We start from the raw sequence: 13,794 nt of genomic DNA on the forward strand, positions 1-13,794 counted from the left end.
GGAATAGAATACAGAGCCCAGAAATAAATGCACACACCTGTGGTCAATTAATCTTCAAAAAAGGAGACAAGGATATACAATGGAGAAAAGGCAGTCTCTTCAGCAAGTGGTGTTGGGAAAGCTGGACAGCCTCATGTAAATCAATGAAGTTAGAACACTCCCTCACACCATATACAAAAATAAACTCAAAATTGTTTAAAGATCTAAATATAAGATGTGACACCATAAAACTCCTAGAAGAGAACATAGGCAAAACATTGTCTGACATAAATTGTAGCAATATTTTCTTTGATCATATTCCCAAGGCAAAAGAAATACAAGCAAAAATAAACAAATGGGACTCAATCAAACTTATAAGCTTTTGTACAGCCAAGGAAACCATAAACAAAATGAAAAGACAACCTATGGATAGAATGGGCATCATCAGAAAATCTACAAACAACAAATGCTGGAGAGCGTGTGGAGAAAAGGGAACCCTCCTGCACTGTTGATGGGAATGTAAATTGATACAGCCACTATGGAGAACAGTATGGAGGTTCCTTAAAAAACTAAAAATAGAATTACCATATGATCCAGCAATCCCACTACTGGGCATATGCCCAGAGAAAACCATTATTGAAAAAGACACATGCACCCCAATGTTCATTGCAGCACTATTTACAATAGCCAGGTCATGGAAGCAACTTAAATGCCCATCAACAGATGAATGGATAAAGAAGATGTGTTAATATATATAATGGAATATTACTCGGCCATAAAAAGGAATGAAATTGGATCATTTGTTGAGATGTGGATGGATCTAGAGACTGTCATACAGAGTGAAGTAAGTCAGAAAGAGAAAAGCAAACATCATATATTAATGCATATATGTGGAACCTAGAAAAATGGTACAGATGAACCAGTTTTCAGGGCAGAAATTGAGACACAGATGTAGAGAACAAATGTATGGACACCTGGGGGGAAAGCGGCAGGGGGTGGTGGTGGTTGTGTGATGAATTGGGCCATTGGGATTGACATGTATACACTGATGTGGATAAAATTGATGACTAATAAGAAACTGCTGTATAAAAAAGTAAATTAAATAAAATTCAAAAGAAAACCAAAAAAAAAAAAAAAAGAAAAGACAACCTATGGAATGGGAAAAATATTTGCAAACAATGCTACTGACAAGGGATTAATTTCCAAAATATACAAATAGCTCATGTAACTCAATATAAAAAAAAAAAAAACCCAAAAGAAAAAACCTAATCAAAAATTTGACTCAAAACCTAAATAGACATTTCAAACAAGTCATACAGATGGCCAACAGGCATATGAAAAGATGCTCAACATTGTCAATTATTAGAGAAATGCAAATCAAAACTACAATGAAGTATCATCTCACACTGGTCAAAATGGCCATCATCAAAAAGTCTACAAATAATAAATTCTGGAGAGGGTATGGAGAAAAGAGAACCCTCTTACACTGTTGGTGTGGGTATGTAAATTGGTGCAGCCACTATGGAAAACAGTATGGAAGTTCCTTAAAGAAATAAAAATAGAGCTATCATATGATCCAGCAATCCCACTCCTGGGCATATATCTGGAAAAGACAAAAACTCTAATTCTAAAAGATACATATACCCTAATGTTCATAGCAGCACTATTTACAATAGCCAAGATATTGAAGCAACTGAAATGTCCACTGACAGATGAATGGATTAAAATGTCTTATATACAATGGAATACTACTCAGCCATAAAAAATAATAAAATATTGCCATTTGCAGCAACATGGATGGACCTAGAGATTATCATACTGAGTGAAGTAAGACAGACAAAGACAATTATCATATGATATCACTTGTAGGTGGATTTAAAAAAATAATACAAATAATCTTATTTACAAAACAGAAACAGACTCACAGACATAGAAAACAAACTTATGGTTACCAAAGTGGAAATAAGTTGTGGGAGGGATAAATTAGGAGTATGGAATAAACAGATAACACACCCCTATACATAAAATATATAAACAACAAGGATTTACTATATAGCACAGGGAACTATATTCAATATCTTGTAACAGCCTATAGTGGAAAAGAATCTGAAATAAATATATATATGGATAAAACTGAATAACTGCTGTACATCTGAAACTAACACAATATTGCAAATCAACTGTACTTCAGTTTCTAAAAGAGTGAGCATTCAGCAAATGTTTTAATGGCTTAGTTAAGGCCTCTCAACACAATGTTTAAAAAAAGTGATCATCTTATCATCTTCTAATAGGATTCCACTTTGTGGTTTTTGAAAAATATAGTTAGTACTGTCCTTAGATTGCCTAAATACAGTGTCTAGTTTTTGCTTGTTTTTCTCTTGGGTAGAGAATCAGATATCTAATAATTCTTAAGAAGTATCCGGGGACCAGTTTGAAACTAAAGCATCATTTTGTGAACATTTACTTTAGATTATGTGAATTCCTTCCTAACAAATTAAATACCAGTCCCTATAAGTAGCCTCTAGATCATTAAGAGAGTTGGTAGTCTTATTATTTAAAGCAACTGCTCGTAAGATACATTGATACACCATTTGTTCGTATGCTCATTCATTACCAATGGTAAGTTCTTTCCCACATCTTTGAGTAGTATTCAGATAACTAATTTAGAAAATATTAGCATTCCCTGATTGCTCATTTTACAGAAATATCTAGTTGTAACATAGTTGGACAATAATCACAAATATAGGGAAAAAACACATTTCATGTAATAAAGTTTACACTTGATTAGGACAGAGATTTATCTCATTCATCTTCCAATTCCTCTACAGTTCTAATCACTTTCCTTGATATGGTTAGGTATTCAACTTTACTTTGAAAATTAAATATCATAATTAAATATGCTTAAATTGTATATTTCTAGTATATTTTGCCTACGCTGTCAAAGATGTTAGCTTCTAAGACCTAAAATTGAGAGATTTAAATCCACTAGTCACTGTTTTCCCTTAAGGGTAGCAAACTCTCAATCCTTTGTTCTAGGAGGCAATCTACTATGTATTATTAACACCTATTATTTGTTAAGATATGGCTTAATTTCCTTCATTTATTGATATAAATAAGAGGTTATAACAAAAAGAACAGTTTGAAAAATGTTATAGATAACTGGATAAATAATTCCATTAAACTGTAATGTCCCTATACTGTTTACCTTATACAAATAAAGGACCTTTTTGGCATTCAACAAAATATTTTATTTTAGAAATTTGAAAGTTGTATAAAATAGACTAAAAAAGTTTCTTCAATTTCTTTGTTATTATGATAATTTAATAGTTTATATCATGAATAACTATCAAAAAAGATGCTGCTTTTGAACTGCATCACCTATAATGATATGAAATTTATGATTATGACATTCCATACCTTTCAGGAGTAGCCCTGCCTATATAAGCAGTCACAGTTCCTGGTGCTGTCACAAACCTTATGCACCAGCCTACTGAACTAGGTGCAATCCTTGTAACATGCCATGTATCATAGCTCTGTCTAAACCTGAAGTTTGCATGCTAAAAATATCCACTCTTTCTTGTTTAACTGTAAAACTCCTGGTTATTTGTTAAGATTCAGTCAAAGTATTACCTCCTATTTGAAGTATTTCCTGAACTTCTTAAATGGAGTTGATTTCTTATTGCTTTTGTGCACTCTACCATAAACACCTCTATTCCTGTATTCATAGCACTGTATTATTGCTTATCTCTGTTTCATCTACTAGACTGTGATCTCCTCAAAAATGATACTGTGAATATTTATCTTTGCACTTCCCATATGGAGCATTGTGCCTATTATATAGTAGGCATTCAAAAATATTTATTGGTTGAATGAAAAATGAATGAATGAAACTTTTTGTACTTATTTGTCACCTATTTACACCACAATGATACATTTACTATATCTGGGGTTAGCAATAGCTGGAAAACGAACCTCAACATAAAAAATTGTGAAAAATCAATTAATTACTATTTATTTAGTACATGTCCATCGTTGTCATAGCCTCTGTTCATTTCCACAGGGCATTTCTTTTCTATCAGATCTTCCTGTGTAAGTAATGATGTTACAATGATGGATTGAGTGGCCTGGACAAAGTGATATTGAGGAGATAGTACTCAATGGGATACCTTCAGAAAGCGAAAACCAACAGAATTATAAAATATATACAGACCAACGTGCTAAATTCCTCTATGAACACTAGCATAGGTGTAGGTATACTGATGTCAATGATATATATCAACATTACATTTGTTATCTTTTGCTTCTAGATGTTGTGTCACTTATTCCTTACTCAGTCAACATATGTGTTGTGAATGCACTATAAGATTCAAGGACTGGTTTCAGTGCAAGAGACAAAAGGATATCCTAAGTGGACATGGTCCTGTACTAATGGCCAATTCTGTCTTCCTGGAGCTTACATTCTAGGGAAACAGCAAATAAACCCCAAATTTCCAAAATAATCACCCAACTACACTTGTGATAATTTTACGTAGCAAAAAACACACCGTTTCATATATGTATTTAATTAGAGTATGTAAGCCTTTTTTGTGTTTGAAAGTTTTCTAGGAAGTTGGGAGACAGATATATATTTTCTATGCCAACAAGAAAAGCCACTTACTCCAACTTCAGTTTTAAAATTTCTTCAGGATCCAGTTCTTTTTTTCACAATTTGAAAATACTTGTAATGAAACAGGAGTCACTACAATTTATACCACAGAAATTCAAATGATTGGAAGAGACTACTATGAACAATTGGACACCAACAAATTGGATAACCTAAAAAAAATGGGTAAACTTTAAAAATCATATAACCTACCACGACTAATTCATGAATAAAGGGAAAGTCTGAATAGACCACTAATGAACAAAGATATTGACTCAATAATCAAAAACCTCCCAACAAAGAAAAGCCCAGGACCAGATGATTTCATGGGTGAATTCTACCAAACATTTAAAGAATTAACACTGATTCTACTCAAACTTTTCCAAAACACTGAAGGGGGAATAGTCACAAATTCATTTTATGAGTCCAGCATTACCCTGATACCATAGCCAAAGGCACTACAAGAAAACTGTAGGACAATATGCTTGATGAATATAGATGCAAAGATACACAGCAAAATACTAGCAAACCAAATTAAACAGCACATCAAAAGGACCATACACCAGTAAACATGATACACCAATTAGCAGAATGAAGGATAAAAACATATGACCATCTCAATAGATGCAGAAAAAAGAATTTGACAAAATAAAAAATTCTTTTATAATAAAAACTCTCAACAAATTACATACAGAAGAATGTACCTCAAAATAATACAGGCAATATATGAAAAGCCCACAACTATCATCACATTCAACAGTAAAAAAATGAAAGCTTTTCATCTAAGATCAGGAGCAAGGTAAGGATGCTGACTCTTAACACTTCTACTAACATAATACTGGAATCATATACAAAGAAATTAGGTGAGAAAAAGCCATAAAAAGCATCCAAATCAGAAAGTAAAAATTAAAGGTAGCTCTTTGAAGATGACATGATCTTATATGTAGAAAACCCTAACTTCAAAGGAATACTGTTAGTATAACAAATGAATTAAGTTTCTGGATACAAAATCAACACACAGAAATCAGTCATAATTGATACACTGACACTAACATCAAACTATTCTAAAAGGAACATTTTAAAATGTTCTCTGGGACTTACCTGGTGGGTCAATGGTTAAGAATCTACCTGCCAATGCAGGGGCAACTGGTTTGATCTCTGGTCCGGGAAGATCCTACATGCTGCAGAGAAACTAAGCCCGTGCACCACAACTACTGAGCCTGCACCCTAGAGCTCGTGACACAACTACTGAGCCTGCGTGCCACAACTACTGAAGCCCGTGCACCTAGAGCCTGTGCTCCACAACAAAAGAAGCCACTGCAATGAGAAGCCCATGCACTGCAACGAACAATAGCCCCCAGTTGCCACAATTAGAGAAAACCCCCGTGCATCAATGAAGATCCAACCCAGCCAAAAATAAATAAGTAAACAAATAAATTTATAATAAATAAATAAATAAATAAATAAATAAAATGTTCCCATTTACGGTAGCACCAGAAAGAATAAAATACTTAGGAAAACACTTAGCTAAGGAGGTGAAAGGCTTTTACTCTGAAAACTACAGACTACTCATGAAAGAAATTTTAAAAGATACAAATAAGTGGAAAGATATTCTGTGTTCATGAACTAGAAGGCTTAATATGGTTTAAATATGAACTACAGAGTCAATGCAATTTCTATCAAAATCGCAATGGTGTTTTTTACTGAATTAGATAAACCTAAAATTCATAAGGCACCTCAAAAGATCCAAAATAGCCAAGTCAATGTTGAAAAAGATGAACAAAGTGATATCACACTTCATGATATCAAAATAAAGCTACAAAAGCTACAATAATTAAAACAGTATGGTGCTGGCATAAAAATAGACATATAGATGAATGGAACAGAGGAGTGAGTCCAAAAATAAACCCCCACACAGTTAACTTATCTTTGACAAAGGTGCCAAAATATACAATGGGGAAAGGATAATCTCTTCAACAAATGATGCTGGGAAAACTGGATATCCATAAGCAAAATAATGAAATTAGAAACTTATCTTACATCATATATAAAATTAATTCAAAATGAATTAAAAACTTAAAAATAAGAACTGAAAATGTAAAATTCCTAGAAGAAAACAGGAAAAAGCCATCATGATATTGGTCCTGGCAATGATTTCTTGGATATGACATTAAAGCACAAGGCAACAAAAGCAAAAATTAAAAAGTGGACTACATCAAACTAAAATGTTGCTGCATAGCAAACAATCAGCAGAGTTAAAAAGTCACCTAAAGAATGGGAGAAAATATTTTCAAACTGCATATATAATACAGTGTTAATATCCAAAATACATAATGAACTCCTACAACTTGATAAAAAAATATCCAATCAAAAATGGTAAGAAATGGGCAAAAGACTTGAATAGACATTTCTCCAAAGATGACATACAAATGTCCAATAGGGATAGGAAAAGATTCTCAACATCTCTAATCTTTAGGGAAATGCAACTCAAAACCACAACGAGATATCACCTCACACCTAATTAGGATGGCTGTTGTCAAAAAAAAAAAAAAAAAAAAAAGAGGAGTTATGTCAGCAAGATGGCCTAATATGTTTCTCATTCTCATTCACATTCTTTCCTCAGCAACAACAATATGGAAATCATCCATGGACAAGAGTGCCTGTGAGATATGTGGGAATACAGGTAGGAGATTAGGAAACCCCAGTGCAGTGTAAGAAAAAGGAGAGCTATTTTGAAAAGAGTCATTTGAGTCAGACCCAGGTGGCTAACTCAGAAATAATTCCAAAGCCTGATAATTTAGCAACACCCATTTGCTTTTGGGGTGCTTTGAAATATTATCCAGCCATGTAAAAGAAGAAAATCCTGCCATTTGCAATAACAAAAAATGACCTCCAGGTTATTATGCTAAGTGAAATAACTCAGAGAAAACAAATACCATATGATCTCAGTTACATGTAAAATCTAAAAAAGACAAACTCTTAGAAACTATGAGTAGAATGGTGGTTCCAGTGGCTGGGATTGGGAGAAATGGGGAGATGTGAATCAAAGGGTACAAACTTCCAGTTATAAGATGAATAGTTCTGGGGATCCAATGTACAGCATGGTGACTATAGTTAATGATATTGAATCATTCAAAGTTACTAGGAGACTAGATCTTAAATGTTCTCATCACAGAAAACAAAAGGTGATTATGTGAAGTAATGGAAGTATTAACTACTCCTATTGTGGTAATCATTTTGCAATAGATACATGTATCAAATCAACACATCACATATTTAATTTATTTATTTATTTATTTGAAGTATAGTTATTTACAGTGTTGTATAACATTGGTGTGCATGCATCTTTTTGAATTTTAGTTTTCTTTGGATATATGAGGAGTGGGACTGCTGGATCATATGGCAACTCTAGTTTTAGTTTTTTGAGGAGCCTCCATACTGTTTTTCATAGTGGCTACACCAATTTACATTCTGAACAACTCACATTGTATATTTTAAACTTACACAATGTTATATGTTAGTTAAATCTCAGCAAGCTGGAAAACTAAAACGTTTGCATCATGTTCATAAAAGAGTCTGGTTTATAGTTTTATACTGAGACAAGTATTGGAACCTATGGTATATGCCACAAAAAGTAGATGGAATAATTTAAATGGCACTGTGATTACCTGGTTTTTAAAGATTTGGTAATATTTCTGTGCGAAGCATTTTGGATCAGGTATGCTTTTTTTTGTATTTTTTTTTTTTTTTTTGCGGTATGCGGGCCTCTCACTGTTGTGGCCTCTCCCGTTGCGGAGCACAGGCTCCGGACGCGCAGGCCTAGCGGCCATGGCTCACGGGCTTAGTTGCTCCGCGGCATGTGGGATCTTCCCGGACCAGGGCACGAACCCGTGTCTCCTGCATCGGCAGGCGGATTCTCAAGCACTGCGCCACCAGGGAAGCCCATTTTTTTTTTGTATTTTAATAACTATTGTCTATATTGGTCTTATGATAATTGGTCTATTTAGAATATCTGTCTTTACTAGTGTCAATTTTGGTAAATTTCATAATGCATTTTTGCTTATTTCTTCTTCTGGTTCATGCTGATTTACTTTAAGAATTGTTCTTGTTATGTTATTTGGTGCAAAAATACTCAAAACTGGAGTTTTTGTTATAATTTGTACTCTCCATGATAACTATAAAATGCTCTTATTTATCTTAAAAAAAGGTAAGTGTTGGTGAGAATACAAAGAAATTGGAACCTTTATACAATGTTGGTTGGAAGGTAAAATGGTATAGACACTGTGGAAAATACTATAGAGGTTCCTCAAAAAAAATTTAAAGTAGATCTACCTTATGATCTTGCAATCCCATTTCTGGGTATATTTCCAAAAGAAATCAAAATCTCAAAGAGATACCTGCACTCCCATGTTCACTGCAGCATTATTCACAATAGCTAAAATATGGAAACAACCTAAACGTCCATCAAGGGAGGAATGAATAAAGAAAATACATTATATACATACAATGGAATATTATTCAGTCTTAAAAAGGAGAAAAAAATTCTGTCGTATGTGACAACATTGGTGCACTTGGTGGACATTATGCTAAGTGAAATAATCCAGACACAGAAGGACAAATACTACATGATATCACTTATATGAAGTATCTAGAATAGTCAAACTCATAGAAATATAAAGTAGAATGTTGGTTTCCAGAGGCTGAGAGGAGGGAGAAATGCAGAGTTGCTGTTCAATGGGTATAAAGTTTCAGTTATGCAAGACGGATAAGCTCTAGAGATCTGTTGTACAACACTGCGCCTATAGTTAACACTACTGTACTGTACACTTAAAACTTTTGTTAAGAGGGTAAATCTTAAGTGTACTGACAAAAAAAAAAGAAAATGTAAATTCTGATGAAAATAATCAGAACTTTATATATATAATTTTGCAGTTGAAGAAACACTTCAAAATCTTAAGAAAGTAAGCCCAAATGTTCTCTTTTGACAAATCCATTAACTTTCTATATTCAGAAAAGTAATATTTAAAATTAATATAAATTTGTTCTTAATTTTCCTGAATAGCACATGATATATTTACCTGTGTATTCAAGGTGAAATCCTGCAGCAGAAACACTGATGTCTGATTGAAAATTTAGGTATAGATTATTAGATGTACTATTCAAAAGATGGGGAATTGTTGTTCCTGAAACGATAATTGAAAAAGTAGTTCAGTGATCACATAATAAGTTTTATAATAAAACTAAGTTAACTACTAATTAGCCAATAAGTTACCACTGAAATTATACATTAGTAAAGTGTTTTACAAAATTTTTAAATAAAAATATTTCTCACATATTTGTCTTTCACATTACTGTTCTTGACTATCTCCAAGGAGACAGACCTTCGAGAACACATTAGATTGCTCCCTAAAAATAGGTAGGAGCAAAAAAAAGAAAGCTGGTAAAAATCAAAGCAGTAAATTTTACTAGTCACCTAAAATAAATATTTTGAGTTTCATGTGGATTTCAATAGTTCATGTACAAGCTAATAATAAACTTAGTTTTAAAGTCTGCATGAGATTTTTATGGTATAATAACAAAATTTTGTATGGGCTTAAAGATATATTCATTTATTGGCCTTTATTATGATATTTAAATAGATACATTTATGTTCTATACCAGGTCAAGTACCCTGATGTTTCTTACACCCTGACAGCAAAGCTGGTAGTTAGCATTCAAAAAGATGCCAATAATGAACTAGCGTCAGCCTTGTCTCTTAGCAAATGCTTTATAATCGTGTTCTTCTGAACTTCAACAGGAAATCAACTTTAATTATTCAATTACTGCGTTGAAAATATAACATATCTGCTTGAACCAATTACTTCTTGACTATTTGACATTGAGTAATAGTTCAAGATCTTTAACTTTACAATTCAAGCAGTTTCAAAAGACAACCATAAAAATAACTGTCAACGGTCTCAAGATAAAGTTCAACAAACATCTGAGTTGATAGTGTTGCAAACAATTATTTTTGTAATTTTTTAGTTACTTCACGCTTTACACAACTCTATGAACCTGAACCACTGAGCCTTCTATAAGAGAAACCAGGACAAACTCATTAAAGAACACACGATTGCTTTATTTTTTTCCCCCCTGAACTTGCTCTGTCTATAGCGTTCTAACTCAATCACTGAAGACAGAGGTAAACAGAAACTCAAAGGTCGCTCAGACTGCCTTTGGTCTCTGAGGATCTTAGTGATTAAGAGCTCTGACTCTGGAGTCACACCAGCTGGGTCCCAGTCTCATTCTAACATTAGCTGTACGACCTCAGGCAACTTAATTTCTCTTAGTGTCAATCACCTACCAGGACTGCTAAAAAGATCAAATGAGGAAATGTACGGACAAGCTTCACGCAGAGCTAGCACTTGGTAATCAACAGCTGTTATTATTTATCACTTTCATCATCTTCATTATTGTATTTATTATTCAGAAAGTATTACACCTAGTCTATTATAGACAAATGCATACTCAAAAATTTATACAATTTTTCCAAGAAAAATTTCTCTCTCAATCTATATGTAAAATATTTTTAATCTATTAAAAACTCAATACCATTCAAAATTCTTTCAGTATATCTGAAATATGTAAGTTTATAGTTTAGCTATGTTTATATTTCTAGAGTTAAACACTATAATCAAAATTAAAGTAAAAGGTACAGTTAAAACTTCATTTTATCCTAAATATGCTACAAGAAGCTGTTAGATAAATGCATAAACTACCTTTAAAAACTATAACAGATTTAAAAAACTTCTGGTCTTGGTACATATGTATATAGTATGAATTTAATATAATTTAATTCATTTCATAGAATTAATTTTGTATTTTCTTTATTCTCACTCAACAGAACCTTGTAGCATTTACCATGTTGTTACATAGTCTCTATGATTGTTTTAATGGCTGCATAACATTCCATTAAGTGAATATACCATAATTACTAAGCACTGTCTAATTTTTAACTATTACTACTCACCCTTTTTTTAAGGGGGGGAGGGGCATACATACTATTCCTGAATGATAGCTCAGCTAAAAATAATACTAGTAACACAAAAACATCAATAAATAATTACACAAATATAGTAACACTACAGTAAGGTCTTAAACATCAATTTCATTACCTTTAAAGCCTTTCAAACTTCTAACCTTGTAATTTAGTTCACTGCATATAGTTTGTAAAAAGCAAAATTAAAACCACCAAGTCAGAGTTCTGGGACCTCTTCAAAGAGAGAGAGAGAGATCTTACATTCCTAATTATAATGTATTTTAATTAAGCTCAGCTCTCTCATTTACCTGAATAACTTCCAAGTCTCGGAGCATTGTTGTCTCCCCCATCATAAAAGTCCAGAGAATCCCAATTATGTTCCGTAGCAAAGCTGACAACTTGCACCTATGAAATAATAATTACTGGTAAGAACACATACTTCTAATGAGATACACATACTATAGTCTACTAATCTCCTCTGGAAGAGAGAGCTCAAAGCCTGGACCATATCATTGTGGCCCTTCATGGAAGGACTTTAACAAAACTGATCTTTGCCTTTATGGCACTGGCCTACATGCACTAACTTTTATAATAAAAGCCTCTGAGGCATCTAGGAGTGTTCACTATGGGTATAACATTGAAAATGTCTGTCACCATCTCAGCTTTGGATTAATCTAATGTCTTAGTGCCTGGAATCTGAATCAAGGCATGTTCCAAAACAGTTGTTTAACTTTTTTGTTTTGGAATGTTTGATTCTTGTCCGTGACTGAGTTTTCTCATTTGCTTTACCTATTAGGAAATAATCAGATTTGTGGTCCACATTGAGGACCACATAAGCATATAAGACCCTATAATGTATTCATTTTTTTAACTAGGTTTATCCTGGATACATTTTATTATGTTTTACTTTGCATAACCTTTGCTAAATTTCCTGTCTTTATTTTATTTTTTAAAATTAACATAATAATCCACTATGGACTTATTTAATAAATTTCAATATGGATAACAAAAAATAATACTGTATAACTGATTTGGGTACATCTTTTAAAGATTATTTTTATAAATAGCTATATTTTTATAAATGGCATTGTAATAACTAAATCACTGTGAAGGTCCATTAAGTTGATAAGGAAAATGCTGGAGTATAATCCTCTCATGTCTATTAAATTTTATTTAAAGAAAGAGGCATGTGTTCCTTTGTTGCACTTCACTTGGCACACCCTGAGCTTTTGCAAGAACCCAGAAAGCCCTCACAACTGTGGATGTTATCTATTTTTCTTTATTACATATTTATAGTTTAGGAGGATGTAAAGGAATAGACTTACTGAATTTCTTTTTATTTAGCTAAAGTCTGTTATAGATGTAAGCATCACACTCATTCACTAAGTACTTCTAACAATTGCATTCATTAAAAATTTCTTATCCACAAAATAGGCTTTCAATCATTCTTCCATTCAAATGAATGATAGAGCCTCTTTTCCAGGGATGAGTGCCACATGGCAACAGATACCCTGCCTGTGTGACAGGCATTGGGCCCAATGGCAATGTTCCAGACAGAAAGTCGACTGGAATTAAAGCTGTATGATGGTAATATAACCCCCCGACTCCTTAAACAATGGTCAATTCTCTCTTCATATCTGAATTTTCCTTTCCTTCAATTCAGGAAAAGAAAAGGTCACATTTGGCTTTTTTAAAAAAAGAAAGAGACAATAAAAGTAAGAATTCTTGCAAGAGTTGACAATTGAGATAAGCAAAATGTATTGAGAGGTTTTCCACTGAAAGAAACTGAGTTAGTAAAAATGTAGAGGAGACAAGCCATGAGGGGGATTTAGTGACCCATCAGTAATCCAATTTAGCCACAGTGGAGGGTAGTCACACCAGAGAAAATAGGCATGCAAAGTTAGAAAAAGTAGAGAAAAGTTAGAAAGAGTAAAGGTTCTGGATAAATACAAGAAATATTAGAGTGAAAATGCCGGGGTCTACAAACTCCCGGCTCCATCTACTCACTGGCATGTAACCTGAAAAGAATTGTTAATCTCTCTGCGCCATAGATTTCTTACATAAATCACTGTAGTAAAGGCATGTAACTCATAAGTTTGCTGTAAAAATTAAAGGATTTTACCTTAGAATAGTACCTAGTGTGTACTGAGGATTT

The 13,794-nt window shown here is 33.1% G+C and overlaps 1 protein-coding gene across 7 annotated transcripts in view; it reads right to left on the minus strand.

The window, feature by feature from the left end:
- Positions 1-13,794, minus strand: part of CSMD3 (CUB and Sushi multiple domains 3) — a 1,102,347-nt gene that overhangs the window by 139,071 nt on the left and 949,482 nt on the right. For all 7 annotated transcript variants that reach the window (XM_059042775.2, XM_067017123.1, XM_067017122.1 and 4 more), the window contains 2 exons: positions 11,948-12,044; positions 9,700-9,804 (listed from right to left, as the gene is read on the minus strand). In XM_059042775.2, coding sequence (XP_058898758.1) covers positions 9,700-9,804; positions 11,948-12,044 — 202 coding nt within the window. The remainder of the gene's footprint in view (positions 1-9,699; positions 9,805-11,947; positions 12,045-13,794) is intronic.

The sequence above is a fragment of the Kogia breviceps genome, chromosome 17 (assembly GCF_026419965.1).
Source record: "Kogia breviceps isolate mKogBre1 chromosome 17, mKogBre1 haplotype 1, whole genome shotgun sequence".
Lineage (NCBI taxonomy): Eukaryota > Metazoa > Chordata > Mammalia > Artiodactyla > Physeteridae > Kogia > Kogia breviceps.